Raw genomic sequence first — 22,635 nt, 5'->3', positions numbered from 1 at the left:
GAAAGTATTCAGACCTTCACTTTTTCCACATTTTCTTTACAGCCTTGTTCTAAAATGTATTAAATTGATGAAAAAAACAATCTACACACAATACCCCATAATGACAGCAAAAACAGGTTTTTAGAAATGTTTGCTAATTTTTGTAACTTTTTCAAAATGGAAATATGACATTTACATAAGTATTCAGACCGTTTACTCAGGCCCTTCTCCCCTGATTGCTCAGTTTGGCCGCTTGGCCAGCTCTAGAAAGAGTCTTTGAGGTTCTAAACTTCTTCCGTTTAAGACTGATTGTGTTCTTGGGGACCGGCAATGCTACATAAATATTTTGGAATTCTTCACCCGATCTGTGCCTCGACACAATCCTGTCTCGGAACTCTTGGCTTGGTTTTTGTCTCTGACATGCACTGTCAACTGTGGGACCTTATATAGACAGGTGTGTGCCTTTCCAAATCATGTCCAATCAATTGAATTTACCACAGGTGGACTCAAATCAAGTTGTAGAAACATCTCAAGGATGATCAATGGAAACAGGATCCAATTGAGCTCCATTTTGAGTCTCATAGCAAATGGTCTGAATACTTATGTGGAGGTATTTGTATTTTTAGTACATTTGAAAATGTTTCTAAAAACCTGTTTTCACTTTGTCATCATGGGGTATTGTTTGTTGATTGATGAGGAACATTTATTTAATACATTACAGCCGTATTCTAAAATGTGGAAAAAGTCAAGAGGTCTGAATACTTTCCAAATGCACTGTATGTGTTAATCCCTTCATTTACACACTTATTGAAAAGACAGATCACCTGTGTGGTGCTGTGATTATCTAAATGAATAACACTAATGTCTGTTGGCTATGTAGCCTAAATGACAACCCATTAGCTATAGCCATTATCTATTTGATTAAGTAACAAACTGACCAGGAAACAGGACAACATGATTGCTATGATCTGGACAATTATTTTTGAATGCTCCTCAGCCGATTTGCTATAAAGGCTTGAGTGGATGGGAACATTTTTAAATGGCCCATATGTGGGGGAAAAGAGCTCAAATGTCATACAGCCTAAGACGCTGAAATTGTACCCACAGTACTTTTATTTCCGTTGCTCTCTCTCCTTTTAAAAATATATTTTTATATTTAATTTAGCCCGAATTAAGGCATGATAACAGGGACATTTTATAGTGCCTTATGAAAGTACTCATAACCCTTGACTTAGTCTGATTCAAAATGGATTAAATAGATTTTTCCTCACTTATTTACATACAATACCCTTCATGTCAAATAGAAATGTTAGCAAATTTATTGAAAATGAAATATAGAATGTACATAAGTATTCACACCCCTGAGTCAATACATGTTAAAATCACATTTTGGCAACGATTTACGGCTAAGAGCTTCGCATGCCTGGGTTGTACAATATTTGCCCAGTCTTTTTAAAATTCTTCAAGCTCTGCCAAATTGGTTGTTGATCATTGCTAGACAACCATTTTCATGTTCTGACTTAAATTGTCTTGAAAATCTAACTTGGCCACTCAGGAAACTTCAATGTCATCTTGGTAAGCAACTCCAGTGTATATTTGGCCTTGTGACAAAGGTGACAACCTCTCCCAGTGTCTGGTGGAAAGCAGACTGAACCAGGTTTTCCTCTAGGATTTTGCCTGTGCCTGCTGCCATCTGTTTCTTTTTATCCTGAGAAACTCTCCAGTCCTTAATGATTACAAGCATACCCATAACATGATGCAGCCACCACTATGCTTGAAAATATGGAGAGTGATACTCAGTAATGTGTTGTATTGGATTTACCCCAAACATAACACTTTGTATTAAGGACAGAATATTAATTGCGTTGCCACATTTTTTTTGCAGTATTAATTTTGCCTTGTTGCAAAAAGGAAACAGGTTTTGGAATGTTTGTATTTTATAAATGTTTTTAATTTCTGTCAATTAGTCTAGCATTGTGGAGTAACTACAATGTTGCTGATCCATCCTCAGTTTTCTCCTATCACAGCCATTAAACTCTAACTGTTTTTTAAAGTCACCATTGGCCTCATGGTGAAATCACTGAGCAGTTTCCTTTCTCTCCGGCAACTGAGTTAGGAAGGATGCCTGTAAGGGATATTCAATGTCTTTTTTTTTCTTTTTTCTTTTTACCCATCTACCAATCGGTGCCCTTCTTTGCGAGGCATTGGGAAAAACCTTCCTGGTCTTTGTGGTTGAATCTGTGTTTGAAATGCACTGCATGACTGAGGGACCTTACAGATCCTTGTATATGTGGGACACAGAGATTAGGTCGTCATTCAAAAATCATTTTGAACACTATTACACACAGTGAGTCCATGCAAATTCTGTGACTTGTTAAGCACATTTTTACTACTGAACTTATTTAGGCTTGCTTTAAGAAAGGGGTTGAATACTTATTGACTTAGACATTTTATTTTTTAAATAAATTAGTAAAAATGTCTAAACAATTCTACTTTGACTTTATGGGGTATTGTGTGTAGGCTAGTGACAACAAAATCGACATTTTAAATGCAGGCTTTAACACAACAATGTGGAAAAAAGTTAAGGGGCATTTGACCTCCCTTGATCATTTTGGAAAATGTATAATAGCCAATCACTGTTGAGCTAAACTGAGTGCGCTCAGCTGTAAATGGTCCTGGCGCACCGAAAACGTGTCAAGGGAAGCCAGTTAGGATTTGGCTTCAGACCAATCACATCAGAAGCCAAACATCATTGACGGAAAAATATATATAATTGTGACGGGGAAAAAATTATAATTGTGTCGTCCTCCGGTGACCAGCTTGCTAAAATCGGACCTTTCCTAAATTAGCCATGGATGGGGTTTTGGACTTGTGGTTTTACTTAATTCTCCGTACTCACCAATTATTATAATAGCGATTCTGATCCAACCACGAGAGGATGGCAGTTCAACATGTAGCTTGATGTAGTATGCTAATGTTGACTAGCTGGCCTGGTGCATCGTTGCCCATGAAGTTAGGCTAGCGAGCAAGCATTTTAGCCAAGTAGCCTAGGACAACAAAAACTAAGTGTGTACTGTATGACAGTCGTAGACCGTTCAGATTGTTTTTAGTATGTTCTAGTTGTCACTATTAGACTAAGCATAGGTGAGTTAGATAATGTTTAAATTAAAATGGTGCTGGAATAGTGGAGGCAGCTCCGGTTTTCTTTGAAATTTGCGGTAACTCTCCGTGGTTCTAAATCAAGTTTTTTAGTAGTCCACAAATGTTGGAAACATTACCTTGCTTGACCATTCTGTAGGTAATGTAACTGTTTGTTACATGCAATATGTTTTGTGGACTTCACCGGACAGATGTTGCTCTCCGGTTTTGTGATGAAATAAATGTTTAGTTGAATTTATTCTGCCACTGTCTTCGTGTTGTCTCGGCCTTAGGCCTATATATCACATTGTCAAGGCATAATGAAGTAACAGGGTATAGAGCAAACAACACAACTATCACAACACATACGTTGTAATATACACTGCTCAAAAAAATAAAGGGAACACTTAAACAACACAATGTAACTCCAAGTCAATCACACTTCTGTGAAATCAAACTGTCCACTTAGGAAGCAACACTGATTGACAATAGATTTCACATGCTGTTGTGCAAATGGAATAGACAACAGGTGGAAATTAGAGGCAATTAGCAAGACACCCCCAATAAAGGAGTGGTTCTGCAGGTGGTGACCACAGACCACTTTTCAGTTCCTATGTTTCCTGGCTGATGTTTTGGTCACTTTTGAATGCTGGTGGTGCTTTCACTCTAGTGGTAGCATGAGACGGAGTCTACAACCCACACAAGTGGCTCAGGTAGTGCAGCTCATCCAGGATGGCACATCAATGCGAGCTGTGGCAAGAAGGTTTGCTGTGTCTGTCAGCGTAGTGTCCAGAGCATGGAGGCGCTACCAGGAGACAGGCCAGTACATCAGGAGATTTATTTATTTATTTATTTAACCTTTATTTAACCATCAGGAGATGTGGAGGAGGCCGTAGGAGGGCAACAACCCAGCAGCAGGACCGCTACCTCCGCCTTTGTGCAAGGAGGAGCACTGCCAGAGCCCTGCAAAATGACCTCCAGCAGGCCACAAATGTGCATGTGTCTGCTCAAACGGTCAGAAACAGACTCCATGAGTGTGGTATGAGGGCCCGACGTCCACAGGTGGGCGTTGTGCGTACAGCCCAACACCGTGCAGGACGTTTGGCATTTGCCAGAGAACACCAAGATTGGCAAATTCGCCACTGGAGCCCTGTGCTCTTCACAGATGAAAGCAGGTTCACACTGAGCACATGAGCACATGTGACAGAGTCTGGAGACGCCGTGGAGAACGTTCTGCTGCCTGCAACATCCTCCAGCATGACCGGTTTGGCGGTGGGTCAGTCATGGTGTGGGGTGGCATTTCTTTGGGGGGCCGCACAGCCCTCCATGTGCTCGCCAGAGGTAGCCTGACTGCCATTAGGTTCCGAGATGAGATCCTCAGACCCCTTGTGAGACCATATGCTGGTGCGGTTGGCCCTGGGTTCCTCCTAATGCAAGACAATGCTAGACCTCATGTGGCTGGAGTGTGTCAGCAGTTCCTGCAAGAGGAAGGCATTGATGCTATGGACTGGCCCGCCCGTTCCCCAGACCTGAATCCAATTGAGCACATCTGGGACATCATGTCTCGCTCCATCCACCAACGCCACGTTGCACCACAGACTGTCCAGGAGTTGGCGGATGCTTTAGTCCAGGTCTGGGAGGAGATCCCTCAGGAGACCATCCGCCACCTCATCAGGAGCATGCCCAGGAGTTGTAGGGAGGTCATACAGGCACGTGGAGACCACACACACTACTGAGCCTCATTTTGACTTGTTTTAAGGACATTACATCAGTTGGATCAGCCTGTATTGTGGTTTTCCACTTTAATTTTGAATGTGACTCCAAATCCAGACCTCCATGGGTTGATAAATTTGATTTCCATTGATAATTTTTGTGTGATTTTGTTGTCAGCACATTCAACTATGTAAAGAAAAAAGTATTTAATAAGAATATTTCATTCATTCAGATCTAGGATGTGTTATTTTATTTTTTGAGCAGTGTAGCTTTTTTGGAAGGGCTTCCCCAGTGATTTTACCCACGCTACTGTATAGGTTTGCATTCATTTCATTGGAGAATTATATGGACAGTTGAATGACATTCTCTTTAATATACTATAATGATGCCTAAATTATCAAATTCATTATATTCTCAGTTAACACAGTGATGGCAAGTGCTTTTTTGTTCTCTTATTGACCCTGAGAGGGATAACCTATTCCTTTCCTTTGGCTTAAAAAAACACTAGGTAGGCCTATTACACTGGCCAGGACAAGTTATTAATGTATACTTTAGAAATGTCTCATCTACATCTCAGAAGGTAGAACCAGCCCTAGACAAGCCTCCTTAATAATAGTCATTATATTTACTTCACAAATACTAATCAAATCAAAATATATTAGTCACATGCGCCAAATACAACAGGTATTACAGTAACCTTACAGTGAAATGCTTACTTACGAGCCCCTAACCAACAGTGCAGTTAAAAAAAATATGGATAAGAAGAATAACTAGAGAACTAGTTGACTGCACATAGCATGGACACAGTACTGTCACTTACTCTGTAGTGGTTGGGTATGGGAGCGGAACATGCACCGACCCAGACCTCTCTACTTTCGGAGATTACACATACTGAATCAAATTAATAAATAAAGTAAACGTATTTTTTAAAAATAAATTAGATTTTTTTTTTAAGTATAAAATAATATACATATAGTCACGTTTAATAAGTATTTGAACTGTGACACAATGTGCATCATTTTGTCTCTGTACTCCATCCACCACAATGGATTTGAAAGGAGACAATCAAGATGTGCTTTAAGTGTAGATATTTGGGGCAGAAGTCAGGTCAGATGAAGTGAGGAAGAACAGATATCACGAAAGTTTTGTCTAGCAACAAACAGTGTTTTGGATGTTCAGATGTGTAAGGAGGAGACTGCGCGGAGGAGGAAGGTTTAAATACTAGTGCTTGTGTGAAGATGTCTTGGTATGTTCATCTGTCTGACCATTTGGGTGAATAAACTTGGTTTGAGCTTTACTGATCGTCCGTGAGTTTTTACTATTTATTTAGAACCTAACAGTTGGCGCTGCGAGCAGGGTTCACCGCGATTTACAGTCCATCTAGGGATTCCGAATCAGTGAAACAGGAGCCGGCACCAAACAGGTGTCGGAACTGTGCCTACCTTGTTTATCACTAATTCTGACATTTTGGGGAGATGAACATCGTAGGCTGAACCAATTATAGGATACGGACCTAGAAAGCCTGAGCTTATTCTGTAGTCCCATTGTACTACGACCTATCGTAGTTTTATGGTATATGGTAAGTCCCGGAAGGTAAGCCCGAGCAGGCTGGTACCTGCAGATGGTACGTCCTAGGGGGTTGGTTCCCTACTAGACCCGTAAAGAGGCGGTGAAAGCCCAGCCGCGGTTGCCGTAAGGCCTTTGTGTGTGTGTGTGTGGATTGTTATGCTTGTGTACTAGTACGGTAGGTTTGTAAATAAGTAGTCCATGGAGAAGGACAACCGGGGGGAATGTGGATGGTGATAAGAAGGTTGCCTATAAGTTCTGGAGGGAAGCCACAGTCATGTTTTTTTTTAAAGCAAGAAGATATTCAAATGTGTGATCATGATTTGTGTATATTAGCAGTAGCAATAAGGAGAGAGGTTGGTTCATGCCCTGTTGGGGCAGGGAACCGTGACAGATTGTGGAAATAGGAAGACAACTGTGAATAATTTTGGTAATGTGTGTTATCAACAACAGTGATATTTGAGGCGCAACACTAGGTCACCCTTATTCTCCAGTAATACATTTGCAGACGCTATAGTATTGGTTCTAATACAAGGTATCTAGTGCCGTGACCAATTTAATAGGCACATACTGTACCATAACTACTCTGGGGAAGTGGGTATCGCTACCTTAGAAAATAGTTAATAGAAGGCGTGTATTAGGGAGTGAGGATATCTAAATACTCTGGACACTGTCGGGAGAGGCTTCGGAGTAAAGAGGGGCTAGAGGAAGAACAGTTTACTAAAAGCTATAGGGCCGCACAAGCATTCTACCAAATCGTCTCGAATATGGGAAAAAATTAGCAAATTGGTCAGCATTTCCCTGCTGACGGAAAATTCCAATCTAATAGAGAATACAGAGATGCAGGTGTGACTTGGAACAATGACATTAAATAATAATCAACGCTCAATACACCAGCGTTTTGATGTCGGCATTCTATCAACAAAAAAGAAAAACCGATAAACCCAAAATTATGAGATGTACTCCGCTGCAAGAAGACTGGGTATGTGAGTACATTGATAGAATTTGTACATCTGCTTTGACTGCAGGTCTAAACCTGTTATCAAAACGGCAATTGTGGGGGTTGTGGGTGAAATAGAGCAGGATGGTTTGAGAGTGGAATCTAACGCCGCTCAATTCGCGGTCGTGCGAGGCGGAAACACAGCCACAGTGAAAGTCACTAACAGTGAGACTGGGAGGGAAACGGGGGGGAAGTAGCGAAAAATCATCAAAGAGTATGGCGACAGATCCCTGTTTTAGATGTGGGGCCGTTGGTCATTGGAAGGATGAGTGTAGAATGGTAATGAAGACTACTGCTTTCGGAGGGAATGCTGCCATGCATTTTTGACAAAAGAACCAGCAGCGAACACTCTTGTAAACAGCGGGGCAGAAAACTCATATAGCGGTGCATGGCCTTGGTTCGATCGATAGTGGTTCATAGAGATGAGTTTCTATGTGAAGGGAGACGTAGGAGGAGGCCACATCTCACAACTTTCTAATAGATGCCTGGGATCAAATATCCCTGATTCCTTATGATGAGAAATAGGCTACGCCCGGGAAACGTGTTGCAATTAGCAAGGTAACGGGCAGCATCGAAAGCGGTACGATTACTATTTGTCTTTAAACATAAGACCAGTAACAATACCCGGATAATTTTACACCGGAGGAAGTGGAGCCGATTTTTGGGGTTGGATAATCCTTGCGAGAATTAAATACAATGGAGTCTAAAAGTTAACAAATTAAAAATCAGGCCAAACTCAAATCTTTGGGGGGGTTAATCTCGTGGGACATTTTATTTAGTCTTATTCTAAAATAGATTTATAGAATGGACGAAAGGCATGAGGGGTCACAATAAATTAGTTGGGTTTACCAAACCTAAAATTACCTTTTTTTTTAAATGTTGTAGTGCGGTGGTTATGGTATACTCGGTGGCGAGATAAATGTCGCTGTGACTAAAGGGAGTACACGCTAAATAAAGGAAGCATAAACGTTGGAGCTAGTCTTGATATAGATTGATACAAACTTTTATAAAAATACACATTTTATAAAAATCAAAAACGGGCCCTTTATTTACACAAGTATTCAGACCCTTTCTGCATTATTGAATGTCCCCAAGAACAGTGGCCTCCATCATTCTTAAATGGAAGAAGTTTGCAACCACCAAGACTCTTCATAGAGCTGGCCCCGGGCCTAACTGAGTAATTGGGGGAGAAGGGCCTTGGTGAGTGAAGTGACCAAGAATCCGATGGTCACTCTGACAGAGCTCCAGAGTTCCTCTGTGGAGATGGTTGTCCTTCTGGCAGGACAACCATCTCTGCAGCACTCCACCAATCAGGCCTTTGTGGTAGTGGCCAGACGGAAGCCACCCCTCAGTAAAAGGCACATGACAGCCCGCTTGGAGTTTGCCAAAAGGCACCTAAAGGACTCAGACCATGAGAAACAAAATTCTCTGGTCTGATGAAACCAAGATTGAACTCTTTGGTCTGAATGCCAAGCGTCATGTCTGAAGGAAACCTGGCACCATCCCTACGATGAAGCATGGTGGTGGCAGCATCGTGCTGTGGGGATGTTTTTCAGCGGCAGGGACTGAGACTAGTCAGGTTCGAGGAAAAGATGAACGGGGCAAAGTACAGAGAGATCCTTGATGAAAACCTGCTCCAGAGCACTCAGGACCTCCGACCGGGTCGAAGGTTCACCTTCCAACAGGACAATGACTCTACGCACACAGCCAGGACAACGCAGGAGTGGCTTTGGGACAAGTCTCAGAATGTCTTTGAGTGGCCCAGCCAGAGCCTGGACTTGAACCCAATCGAACATCTCTGGAGAGACCTGAAAATAGCTGTGCAGCGACGCTACCCATCCAACCTGACAGAACTTGAGTGGGTCTGCAGAAAAGAATGGGAGAAACTCTCCAAATACAGGCAGTGGTGTAAAGTAATTAAACTACTTTAATATTTTTAAGTATTTGTATTTATCTGTACTTTTATATTTTTGACAACTTTTATTTAACTACATTCCTAAAGAAAATAATGTTATTTTTACTCCATACATTTTCCCTGACACCCAAAGTACTCGTTACATTTTGAATTATTAGCAGGACAGGAAATTGGCCCAATTCATGCACTTATCAAGAGACCATCCCCACTGCCTCTGATCTGGCAGACTCACTAAACACACATGCTACGTTGGTAAATTATATCTGAGTGTTGGAGTGTTCCCCTGGCTAAAAAACAAGAAATGGTGCCGTCTGGTTTAATTTATGTAAGGAATTTGAAATGATTTACTCTTTTACTTTTGATACTTAAGAATATTTCAAACCAAATACTTAGACTTCTGCTCAAGTAGTATTTTACTGGGTGACTTTAATTTTTACTTGTCATTTTCTATTAAGGTATCTTTACTTTTACTCAAGTATGACAATTGTATACTTTTTCCACCACTGAGTACAGGTGTGCCAAGCTTGTAGTGTCATAGCCAAGAAGACTTGATGCTGTAATCGCTGCCAAAGGTGCTTCAACAAAGTACTGAGTGAAGGGTCTGAATACTTATGTAACTGGAATATTTCAGTTTATTTTTAATACGTTTGCAATAATGTCTAAACTTGTTTTTGCTTTGTCATTATGGTGTGTGTGTTGATGGGGGGGAAAAAACAATTGAATCAATTTTAGAATAAGGCTGTAACGTAACAAAATGTGGAAAAGGTCAAGGGGTCTGAATACTTTCCAAATGCACTGTTATGGTGCTATATCAGGATTCAAAGTGAAGTGGGGAAAAAATACTGAAATAATGCTAATTTCAACAACAAAATATTCAAGCATGAAAAATTGATTTCAGTGGAAATTTGATTGATTAGGATCCTCATTAGCCGACGCCAATGGCGACAGCTAGTTTTACTGGGGTCCGACACAAAGCAAAAAATGGGGAAACAAATCTCAAGAAATTGATGAGAACTATTGGTCACTGATATGTGAAAAATGTTTGCTACTACAACCTTAAACATATAAATTATTGCAACATATAAATTAAATTACTACACTCCTGCCAGAATGCATGTAATGCACCCATACATGTAATATCTCTGTTGGAGATGCAAAAAAACAAAAGGGAACCCTATTATACTTAACAAAATATAAGCACAACATGTAAAGTCTTGGTTTCATGAGCCGAAAAGGTCCCAGAAATGTTCCGTATGCGCAAAAGCGTGTTTTTCATTTTGTGCACAAATTTGCTTACTGTACATCCCTGCTAGAGAGAATTTCTCCTTTCCCAAGATAATCCATCCACCTGACAGGTGTGGCATATCAAGAAGCTGTTTAAACATGATCATTACACAGGTGCACCTTGTGCTGGGGGACAATAAAATACCACTCTAAAATGTGCAGCTTTGTCACAACAGACAATGCCACAGATGTCTCAGCGCTGTTGCCAGATAATTGAATGTTAATTACCATAAGCCGTATTCAACGTCGTTTTTGAGAATTTGACAGAACGTCCAACCGGCCTCACAAACGCAGACCACGTGTAGCCACGCTAGCCCAGGAACTCCACATCCGGCTTCTTCACCGGCGGCATCGTCTGAGACCAGTACCTGGACAGCTGAATAAACTGTGGGTTTGCACAACCAAAGAATTTTTGCACAAACTGTCACTATCTCAGGGAAACTCATTTGTGTGCTGATCGTCCTCACCAGGGTCTTGACCTGACTGCAGTTTGGCGTCGTAACTGGCTTCAGTGGGCAAATGCTCAACTTTGATGGCCACTGGCATGCTGGACAAGTGTGCTCTTTAATCCTGGTTTCAATTGTACCAGACTGCGTGTATGGTGTTGTGTGGGCGTGCAATTTGCTGATGTCAACGTGTGACCAAAGTGCCCCATGGCGGTGAGGTTATCGTTGTCCGGAGCCCATACTAACACAATTGCATTTTATCAATGGCAATTTGAATGCGCACAGATACCATGAAGAAATCCTGAGGCCCATTGTCGTGCCATTCATTCACTGCCATCACCTCATGTTTCAGCACGATAATGCACGGCCCCGTGTCACAAGGATCTGTACACAATTCCTGGAAGCTGAAAAAGTCCCAGTTCTTCCATGGCCTGCATACTCACCAGACATGTGACCCATTGAACATGTTTGGGATGCTCTGGATCAATGTGTATAACCGTGTGTTCCAGTTCCCGCCAATATCCACAGAAATTGAAGAGGAGTGTGACAACATTCCACATGCCACAATTAACTGCCTGATCAACCCTATGCAAAGGAGATGTGTCGCGCTGCATGAGGTAAATGGTGGGCACACCAGATACTGACTGGTTTTCTGATCCACACCCCTACCTTTCTTTTAAGGTATCTGTGAAAAACAGATGCATATCTGTATTCCCAGTCATGTGAAACCCATAAATTAGGGCCTAATTTATTTTAATTGACTGTTCCTTCTATGAACTGTAACTCAGTTCAATCTTTGAAATTGTTATATTGGTCTTGTGACAAACTGACATTTTGGGATAATGTCTGTGCTATCATATTGTGTCTAGGAATTTACATCCATCTATCTCCACAATTATGTATGTTTGGAAATATGTAAATATTGGTGACTAATATCAAATACATTTGTAACTTGGCTCTAATTACTCCAAATAGTTTTTATAGATATCAATTGTAAAGCATCATACTCACCATAAATAACAAACTGGAGGGCTGAACTATGTAGTTACATTTAGATTCTGTTTTTATATCAACTCTGGAAACCTCACATTGATCATCTTGAGGAGTGTGACATTTGGCAACAGACATAATCATGTTTTGAATTTGATATGTACACTGTGTATTGAAAGGGGAGGCCACTGTGTGTTGTGTGTTCATGGACTGTTGTGTTTTTTTGTTGTGGTTTTGGTTTGTGTGTGTTTATCCCAAAAATAATAATTACCTGGGTAAATGGTATATCACCCAAGTCTAGTAATAACATGGACTAGGCCTTCCTCATTTGACCTATGCTGGCTTGATTGTGTTTCACAATGACCTACATTTGACCCTCTAATTGAAGGGGTACTCTAACTGGGATGGCACGGCTGTTGGTCAGAGATGCAGATAATGGATTGTGTAGTAACCACCTTAGCCAGAAATGTAATTTCAAATAACTATTCTACTGAACTGAATTGTTTGTAAGTAATGGGCCAAGGCAGATCCATTGAACTGTTTACATTGCAGGTTTAGTGTTACAGATTTACCTTTTTCAGAGTTTGTTTGTATGATGTATTTTTCACCTCAGCTGTTTTTCTGGTGCGTTGAGCAGATTAACTGGCTTGAACTACAATTTGCTCTTTTCAACCCCCCCCCCCCCCTTTTCTGCCTATTTGCCTTAAACTGAGGTGTCGTCATGATCATCTCTTTGCCCATCCACTTTAGCAGCTTTTTGATGCTCTGGCCAGTGGACCCTCTGCTCCTGGTAATGTCTGCCTGCCACTCATGGAAAGGCAGTTCAAGGCTCTAATATTCCCACAGCAGTCAATAGAATCAGAAGGACTTTTAATAGGATGAGAAACATTAGTGTTTATAGATTTAATTTGATTGCCTCTTATTTAAACCAGGCTGCTTTTTTTAGAGGTGGGAATCATATATGTGTGTGTGTGTGTGAGTGAGAGAGTACAGTATTCAGTTGAGTCACATTGCTTGGGACGGTGGCACTAGTTGTAGTGCCTTATGACCCGGCAGAGTGGGTAGCCCACAGCATCCTGCCCTGTAGTGTGGAGTGTCTGTACAATAGAAAACTCCCACTTCACATCAGGAGCAGGATCCACCTCAGCCCTCTGATGGAGGAGGGATGCTATAGCTAGTGAGGAGAGACTATGGACGGACAACTCTGAGTGGATGCAGGTCTGTCTGAACTGCTTTATGTTAAGCTCTTATTAGTTGGAGAGGGAGTATCTCTCTCCAACTATCTCTCTCAATAGATTGTCTGGCTGTTTCCCTGTGTGATAGGGCACTATTGTATAGCTCTCCCTGCGCACAGCTGTTTAGTTTTGTTGTCCACACTTGCTCACTAAGTGATGTAATTGCTGTTGTTAGTGAATGCTTCTTGGTTATGGTTCATTTATGAAATATTCACCCTCCCCTCTCCATCCTTATCATTTTATCTAGAACTACTATGATATAGAGATTTCCATTCTACAGTAAAGTAATAGGACATAGAATTTAATGCGTTGTCATGCAAGTCTCTTGTGCTTTTTTGTTACTGATAGGTGGGGCATTTGTTTTATTTCATCATTGTGTTTGCACAAACAGCAGTGTTCACGGTTGGATAACTTAATAACCCTCTATCACATTACTGTACCTCTGGCAGTATTGCTTGTTGGTAGAGAGCTTTTGCTTAAACTCTGCAGTAAACTTATTTTTGTACTTTGCAAGGCTGTACTGTAGTTAAGTGTTAAAAACCCTTATGGAAAGTGAACCCTCATTTAACAGATAAGGAAGGTACTATGGCATGCTGGGACAGTGAGGAGGGCAAACTCAATCACTACCCAGCTAGCACATTTGGTTCCTTGGAAGTTGTGTGAATGTACGTTTTTGGTTTGCCATTGTTCCTGGGAAGGAAGCCATACGTTTCCTTTTTTTAAACATTCCAAGAATGGAAGTGAACATTTTGCCTGTTCTGGGGACCTTCATTTTTAGGTTGCTGGGAGGTTCTAAGAATGTTTTACAATGGTTCCCTAAGTTTTCCTGGGCGACTTTATTAACGTTCTGAGAATGGAAATTATAGCTTATTTGAAGGTAATTAAATAACGTTCTGATAACAACATGTTTCAATCATACTTTTAATAACACTGCTAGTTCAGCTTGGGTTAACTGTTTTGAACTCCATTCACAGACAGGACACATGGAAATTAATTTGCTTAGGCATTAATCATGCAAACACGTTTATTGTCAGTGAGATTCGAGCCTGAGCTTCTGTTCTCTATCCATGTAATTAGTCCACTGCGCCACCAGGATTGAGCTAGCATGTTAAGTTTTTTTAAACTCCTACAAAGCTGTTAATTTTAGTCTATTGAAACAGACCCCATTTCAAAGGAAGCAAGGACTCATTAAGATCAGGTGTGGCCAATTAGTGGGCTCGGCCGACACACCTGAACACAATTAACAAGATGGAGGATAGTCAGTTTTTGTTGATACTGAGAACTGACTGTATGTTTTAAAAAAACATTCTCTGAACGTTAAACTTTTTCTTGTGTTTTTTTAATGGACATTCTTCCTAAGGTTCTCTGAACAATTAAAGAACATTACTTTAAGTAGAACCATGAGGAAACCTGTAGGAAACGTTCCTTAAATGTACTGAGAATGTTCCAAAGCCAAGCAACTATTCTGCACCATTCCCAGAAAGTTGTGGGAAGGTTGTATGCAAAATTACAATAAGACAAACATGCTTTCACCAAGCTCTAAGAAACATATGGTTCTCAGAACGGCATGTGCTAGGTTGGTAGAATAGAAAGAAACATCTCCTCAGATAGCTATGTTGGGTCTGATTTGATCCTGGATCCATGGGGACTTCCTGTTGTCCTCAGGGAAATTTCCAGATGCTGCTGGCAGCAGACAGTTGACACACAATGATCTGAAAACCAATCTCTTCACAAGATTAGCCCAGTGTGAAAGATAGGCCTAATGGTTTTATAGCTTTAATGTATTGTCCCAGTCTGTTTGCCACTGCTATCAGTTCATCAGCTCGCCCATTGATGCCTGCAGGAAATATCCTGTTGTTGCACCAGCTCTCCAGCTGCACAGTGAGCGCCTCATGGTGTCCTCTGACATCACATACCGTAAGGTGCCCTAGAGTCAAAAGAAGTGACAATGATGCAGTGAAATCACACCAAAGTGGAGTCCAGTAATGTTTGACATTTTGCATGCCTAATATCTTTCTCTTTCTTTTATCGCTCTCTCTAACCTCGCTCTCACTCTAGTTGCTGTCTATTTCTTATCTCCTAAAAGCTAATGGTTGGATAGCACAGTTGTTGGACAGCATTGTGATGCAGTTTTGGCTGCCTTTTACTGTTGCTGCTGCTGCAAAAATGACTCAAGGTTTGAGGAACCTTAAAATTAAAACATTACCTTATTCAACGTGTCTCCTATTCAGATCGAAGTATTAGTTTGCAGTACAGCAATGTTCAGACAGGGCTCAGATGATATTGACTTTACTGTGGCAATTTGCTCAGTGAAAAGTGTATACAAATACTGTTGAGCTAAGAAATGGTTTTGTATTGATTGGTCAGAGAGCTTGGGAGTGTACGTAGCTGCAGTTAGCTTTGCTCAGGCCCTGACTGAGGTCACAGCAGTGTGAGTGATGTGTTCATACCCTCTGTGTTCTCATCCAGGCCCAGGGGACAACAGTGCATTTGGAAAGTATTCAGACCCCTTTTTCAAAATTATGTTACAGCCTTATTCTAAAATGAATTACATTCAACAAAAAAAAATCCCATCAATCTACACACAATACCCCATAATGACAAAGCAAAAACTGGTTTTTAGACATTTTTGCAAATGTATTAAAAATAAACTGTTTAGATTTCAGACCCTTTACTCAGAACTTTGTTGAAGCACCTTTTGCAGTGATTACAGCTTTGAGTCTTCTTGGATATGACGCTACAAGCTTGGCACACCTGTATTTGGGGAGTTTCTCAAATTTTTCTCTGCAGATCCTCTCAAGCTCTGTCAGGCTGTGTGCTTAGCGCTCTGGAGCAGGTTTTCATCAAGAATCTCTCTGTACTTTCCCTCGATCCTAACTAGTCTCCCAGTCCCTGAAAAACATACCCACATCATGTTGCTGCTACCACCATGCTTCGCAATAGGGATGGTGCCAGGTTTCCTCCAGACGTGATGCTTGGCATTCAGGCCAGAGAATCTTGTTTCTCATGGTCTGAGAGTCCTTTAGGTGCCTTTTGGCAAACTCAAAGCGGGCTGTCATGTGCCTTTTACTGAGGAGTGGCTTCCATCTGGCCACTCTACCATAAAGGCCTGATTAATGGAGTGCTGCAGAGATGGTTGTCCTTCTGGAAGGTTCTCCAATCTCCACAGAGGAACTCTGGAGTTCTGTCCCGAATTACCATTTGGTTCTTGGTCACCTCCCTGACCAAGGCCCTTCTCCCCCGATTGCTCAATTTGGCTGGGCGGCCAGCTCTAGGAAGTGTCTTGGTGGTTCCAAACTTCTTCCATTTAAGAATGATGGAGGCCACTGTGTTCTTGGATCTTCAGTGCTGCAGAAATTGTTTGGTACCCTTCCCCAGATTTGTGCCTTGACACAATCCTGTATCAGAGCTCTACGGACAATTCCTTCAACCTCATTGCGACGGTTTTGCTCTGACATGCACTGTCAACTGTGGGACCTTATATAGACTTGTGTGTGCCTTTCCAAATCATGTCCAATCAATTGACATTTTCGAACATTTCTAAAAACCGGTTTTCACTCCGTCGTTATGAGGTATTGTGTGCAGGTTGAGGATTTTTATTTAATCCATTTTAGAATAAGGCTGTAACGTAAGATAATGTGGAATAAGGGAAGGGGTCTGAATACTTTCCGAATGCACTGTATACCGACAAACTTTGAACCTCAGCAAGCTGCTCTTGGATCAGTTGAGTACACAGTGAAAAGCCTCTAAGATGCATAGTATCATGATATACTTAACTTTTACAATACCAATTTACTGTACATCACCTCAAGTATTGGTAGAGGAGGTGCATGCTATGTAATGTTTTATAAATGTTTTATTTAACCAGGTACGTCATTGAGAACACATTCTCTTTTACAATAACAACCTGCTCCTGTAGTCAAACGTTTAATCTCCTGATCATGATTTGCGTTTCTTTAATACATAGCTTTATCTGCATGCTACCTTACACTTAACTGTTCACAGCAGCCAAACCATGTGACCAGTCCACTTCCTGTCTCTGTGGGCCAGGGAAGATTGACGGCCGCTCGTTATCTCCACATGGAGCTCCAGTCCACTGCTACTCTGTTATTCACATGGCTTTATATAAGCCAGCCATGGCTTTTTAATAGACCTGTGTCTTCCTCCTGTCGGCTCATGGTGAATGAGGGAAGCCTATGTTACTAGGACTGCCTTCACTCAACCATAGCATGCTGACAAGACCAGGGAATATCACTGTGGGTGCTTCACCAGACATAAATGAGTGTTGATAGGGTGAAAAATAGCAGGAGCACACAACACCTATCCTAGTTTTTAAGATCTACTGTAACCAGTATGTTTAAATAATAGGCCTAGGTATGATGAGATGAGAGCCGGTCAATAGGCTGTAAGCTGTCCGTTTTTTCACTGGGAAGATTCTTCAGATGGCTGTACCTGTTTTACTGTAATTTGTCATAGACGCTTGCTAAAAAACTTTAACTGGCCTCTGTAAAAATTTGTATAGAATCAACTTGATCCCATCTGTCGAAGACGCTTGGACCTCATTTTTATTTTCAGTGGTATTGTTAACGAACACGCCCCCATAAAGAAAATTAGAATTAAAAACAGGTTCAGCCCCTGGTTCGGCCGTGATCTTGCAGAGTTACTCCACCTTAAGAATTGCATTTGGCGAAAGGCTCGGCACACGCATAGTCAGGCTGACTGGCTCTCGTTCAGGCAAATGAGAAATAAGTGGCGGCAGGTAGCCCCAGAAAGGAGAGACAGGTTAAAAAGGTTGGAGATAGGCTTTGCGATGATAGGGGCAGCAACCTTAAAGAAGAAAGGGTATAAACCATCTGAAACACAGTTTTTTGGGGTCAAGTTTCAGGAGCTCCTTTAGCACCTCGGACTCAGTGACTGCCTGCAAGGAGAAACCTTGTAGCGGGGCAGGGGAAAAAGAGGGAGAAGCATCGGGATAGTCGCATTAGAAGGGGTGGGAGATGAGGAAATGTTGGACAGCCAACTTGACCCCAAAAAACTATCTGGGTCAGATGGTTTAGATCCTTTCTTCTTTAAGGTTGCTGCCCCTATCATCGCCAAGCCTATCTCCAACCTTTTTAACCTCTCTCCTTTCTGGGGAAGTTCCCATTGCTTGGAAGGCAGCCGCGGTTCATCATTTATTTCAAGGGGGAGATCAAGCTGATCCTAACTGTTATAGGCCTATTTCTATTTTGTCCTGTTCATCAAAAGTGTTGGAAAAACTGGTCAATAATCAACTGACTGGCTTTCTTGATGTCTATATAGTATTCTCTCTGGTATGCAATCTGGTTTCCGCTCAGGTTATGGTTGTGTCACTGCAACCTTAAAGGTCCTTAATGATGTCACCATTGCCCTTGATTCTAAGAAATGTTGTGCTGCTATTTTTATTGACTTGGCCAGAGCTTTTGATACGGTAGACCATTCCATTCTTGTGGGCCGGCTAAGGAGCATTGGTGTCTCTGAGGGGTCTTTGGCCTGGTTTGCTAACTACCTCTGAGTGCAGTTTATAAAGTCAGAACATCTGCTGTCTCAGCCACTGCCTGTCACCAAGGCTCAATTCTAGACCCTACGCTCTTCTCAATTTACATCAACAACATAGCTCAGGCAGTAGAAAGCTCTCTCATCCATTTATATGCAGAAGATAGTCTTATAGTCAGCTGGCCCCTCCCCGGATTTTGTGTTAAATGGTCTACAACAAAGCTTTCTTAGTTTCCAATAAGCTTTCTCTGCCCTTAACCTTGTTCTGAACACGTCCAAAACAAAGGTCATGTGGTTTGGTAAGAAGAATGCCCCTCTCCTCACCGGTGTGATTACTGCCTCTGAGGGTTTAGAGCTTGAGGTAGTCACCTCATACAAGTACTTGGGAGTATGGCTTGACAGTACACTGTCCTTCTCTCAGCGCATATCAAAGCTGCAGGTTAAAGTTAAATCTAGACTTGGTTTCCTCTATCGTAATCGGTCCACTTTCACCGCAGCTGCCAAACTAACCCTGATTCAGATGACCATCCTTCCCATGCTAGATTAAGGAGACCTAATTTATAGATCGGCAGGTAAGGGTGCTCTCGAGCGGCTAGATGTTCTTTACGATTCGGCCATCAAATTTGCCACCGATGCTCCTGATAGGACACATCACTGCAATCTATACTCTTCTGTTAACTGGTGATCTCTGTATACCCATCGCAAGACCCACTGGTTGATGCTTATTTATAAAACCCTCTTAGGCCTCACTCCCCCCTATCTGAGATATCTACTGCAGCCCTCATCCTCCACATACACCACCCGTTCTGCCAGTCACATTCTGTTAAAGGTCCCCAAAGCACACACATCCCTGGGTCGCTCGTCTTTTCAGTTCGCTGCAGCTAGCGACTGGAACGAGCTGCAACTAACACTGAAACTGGACAGTTTTATCTCAATCTCTTCATTCAAAGACTCAATCATGGACACTCTCACTGACAGTTGTGGCTGCTTTGCATGATGTATTGTTGTCTATCTTATTGTCTTTTGTGCTGTTGTCTGTGCCCAATTATGTTTGTACCATGTTTTGTGCTGCTACCATCTTGTGTTGCTGCCATGCTGTGTTGTCATGTGTTGCTGCCTAGCTATGTTGTTGTCTATGGTCTCTCTTTTTATATAGTGTTGTCCTATATTTATTTATTTTATTTTTAATCCCAGCCTCTGTCCCCACAGGAGGCCTTTTGTTAGGCCATCGTTGTAAATAAGAATTTGTTCTTAAGTGACTTGCCTAGTAAATAAAGGTTAAATAAAAAAATCCAGTCTAATGGATATGAATACTTACTGCAATATCCCCAGGGAGAGAAATCACTCTAGAGAGGGCGTTGGGTTACAGGAGTCACTTCTTGTTTAAATGGCATTCATTCCCTAATCCTCAACTTTAAGGACAATGGCAGCCATTATAATTGGACTGGGGGGGAAATGCTCTGAAATCAGACTTACAAATATGCCTTTGTACTTTGCAGTGTTGGGGTGAATGGAAAAGACAAAGTAAAATGGCGACATGAAGGAAGCACATGCCAAACATTATCTCAACCTCCATCAATCCAACTGTTTGCTTTGAATTTCACTGGGTCCTTTGTGACCTCCAGATGAAATGTATTGTGCGTAGATACACCGTCAAGCCCATATCACCTGGACTTGAAGGCGTTGGAGAGATCCTCTTTGTGCCTGTACAGAAAAAGGCAGAGTGTGGCCCATAGGGAATCCATACCTTAGTCCTAAACAGTAGCATGCCGAGGCCAGTCGCATAACAATGCAATATTTGACAAGGAATAGTAAACCATAATTTAGCAGTTTTCACTGATTGGAAATGCAAGAATAACATGCTTGCAATTCCACTCACTTGATAGTTTGTAGCTAGCTACTGTACAGCTTGTTTGGTCCGGCGTGCGTCAAGTCACTCTGGTTCACATTGACTGTGTGCAGAAAGTAGTCCATCACAACTTCTTCCCATTGATCTTTGTCGATAGCGCCTGCTAAATTCAGGGCAGCAATGTTGTTCAGCAGAGTTCTCCATTGCTAACATTATATTTTTCAAAAAAAGCTGCGGTAGCAAGAATTATCTACACATACTAAGCAGCTCATGTTATAGACAGAAGCATGCTACATGGAAGACCAATCTGAACTCATCTCTCGGCATGTTCAGCCCATCCATTATCTCAGCCAATCATAGCTAGCAAGAAGGTTCCTCTCTTTTTTCATGGCTAAACCAACTAGGCTTGTAATTGAACAATTTTATTTGTATTTACAGATGGCATATACATTTGTTATTAAGGCACATGAAAGTTCACATGTTTAAGAAGGCATTTCTGCCCCAAAAATGCATTTTGATTAAAAAAAATTCAAATGCCTCTCCTGTGAAGTAGTGATGTGTGACATACTTTGATAGCGATTGAGGGCAAACATCAAACGCATGGCGTGGGATATGTCATACCGTTCAATATGGATCACTTTCCTTTTTCTATTTCCTCAGTTATGGTTGCATGACTTCAGCCCCTGAGACTTAGGCCTTGGCTCACTCATGGTGGATTCTGAGTTTGTGATGAGGGTGCCCCCTCTGGATGGGAGGGATATGGAGCTGGATGTGCTGGGCTTCCTGGACTCTCTGGGGGAGGACAACACCACAGCAGCAGAGAGGTGCTACCGCTCCCACTCCCGCAGCAGTGTCCTGCAGGGCCTGCCTTTTGGAGGGGTGCCCACGGTCCTCGCCATCAATGTTGTCCTGTGGCTGGTATGTTGCTGACACAGACACACATACATGTATGTATACACACTCACACGCGCACACACACTACAGTGTTACAGCAATCTCAACCTCTCGTCTTATCTCTGGTACCAGGGAGACATTTTCCCCAAAGAAACACCCTTCACGTGAAGTGCAACATTGTATCAAATCATCAACTGGGTCGACCCAAAGCTGTCCCTCGTGAACTTGCAAAATTATATCAACTAGCTTATTCCGGGCCGTCAGAGTTTCCTGAGCAAGTGATCTCGGAACAGACATATGTTTTTTAATGACGATCCCACTGGATGTTTGGAATCATCAGATCATGATATTTAGCTCTTTCACACCAAGGCTTAGTGATTATCGAAGCTGGGAGAGTGTTGGAAAGACAAATACTGAGGAACTAAACAGACATTGTTGACTTACTGTGTGAGGTGAAGAAAAAATGACTGAGAAGCTCAGCTTATTAGTGGTGGATGTGTTAAGTTATGACAATCAGACATTGCCAAATGGGCGCTTTCTTACTTTTGCATGCAGCAGGCCAGGTAGGCCTACTTCTGTGTGTACTCGGGTGCTCTCTCTCCCTCAACTTTATCAGGAAAGATAAACCAGACACATGCTCATTGCTGACATGGATTCCTCCAAACAAAAGACAATGAAAACATTTCCAAACTCATGGTTATGAAATAAACCAAACTTGTTTCTCACAAGTGTAGCAGGTTGTAAACTCCTCAAACCACATTTCCAGTCCGAGAATGAGAGCGGTAAATGACTGTAAGTAATACAGTACAGGCATTAACATAAATTAATGTAACCAAATGACGGGGAATTAATGGTACATTTACTAGGCCTACTGGTGACCTGTAATGGGGAATTGATAGAAAATAAACAAAGGGAAAACGATTCACACAATTAAACAATGAATGCACAAGAATTGGCGGGAGACAGCTGAACGCATTCTGGAGAGCTGAGCACATGCATTCTGGAGAGCGACAAGCCATGTCTTTGCCAGACACCCCTCCCTTCTTCTTGCAACATTTTAAATTGTACTCAACACATTATCTTCACGCATTTTAGATGCTTATTACTGACAG

At 41.8% G+C, this 22,635-nt stretch overlaps 1 protein-coding gene across 3 annotated transcripts in view; it reads left to right on the top strand.

The window, feature by feature from the left end:
• Positions 1–22,635, top strand: part of tmem63c (transmembrane protein 63C) — a 56,899-nt gene that overhangs the window by 12,344 nt on the left and 21,920 nt on the right. For all 3 annotated transcript variants that reach the window (XM_071327581.1, XM_071327582.1, XM_071327583.1), the window contains exon 2: positions 21,290–21,547. In XM_071327581.1, coding sequence (XP_071183682.1) covers positions 21,338–21,547 — 210 coding nt within the window. In that variant the 5' untranslated portion in view covers positions 21,290–21,337. The remainder of the gene's footprint in view (positions 1–21,289; positions 21,548–22,635) is intronic.

Source organism: Salvelinus alpinus, chromosome 9, assembly GCF_045679555.1.
Source record: "Salvelinus alpinus chromosome 9, SLU_Salpinus.1, whole genome shotgun sequence".
Classification (NCBI taxonomy): domain Eukaryota; kingdom Metazoa; phylum Chordata; class Actinopteri; order Salmoniformes; family Salmonidae; genus Salvelinus; species Salvelinus alpinus.
Note: the sequence above shows the minus strand (reverse complement) of the source record. Positions and strands in the feature narration are given on the sequence as shown.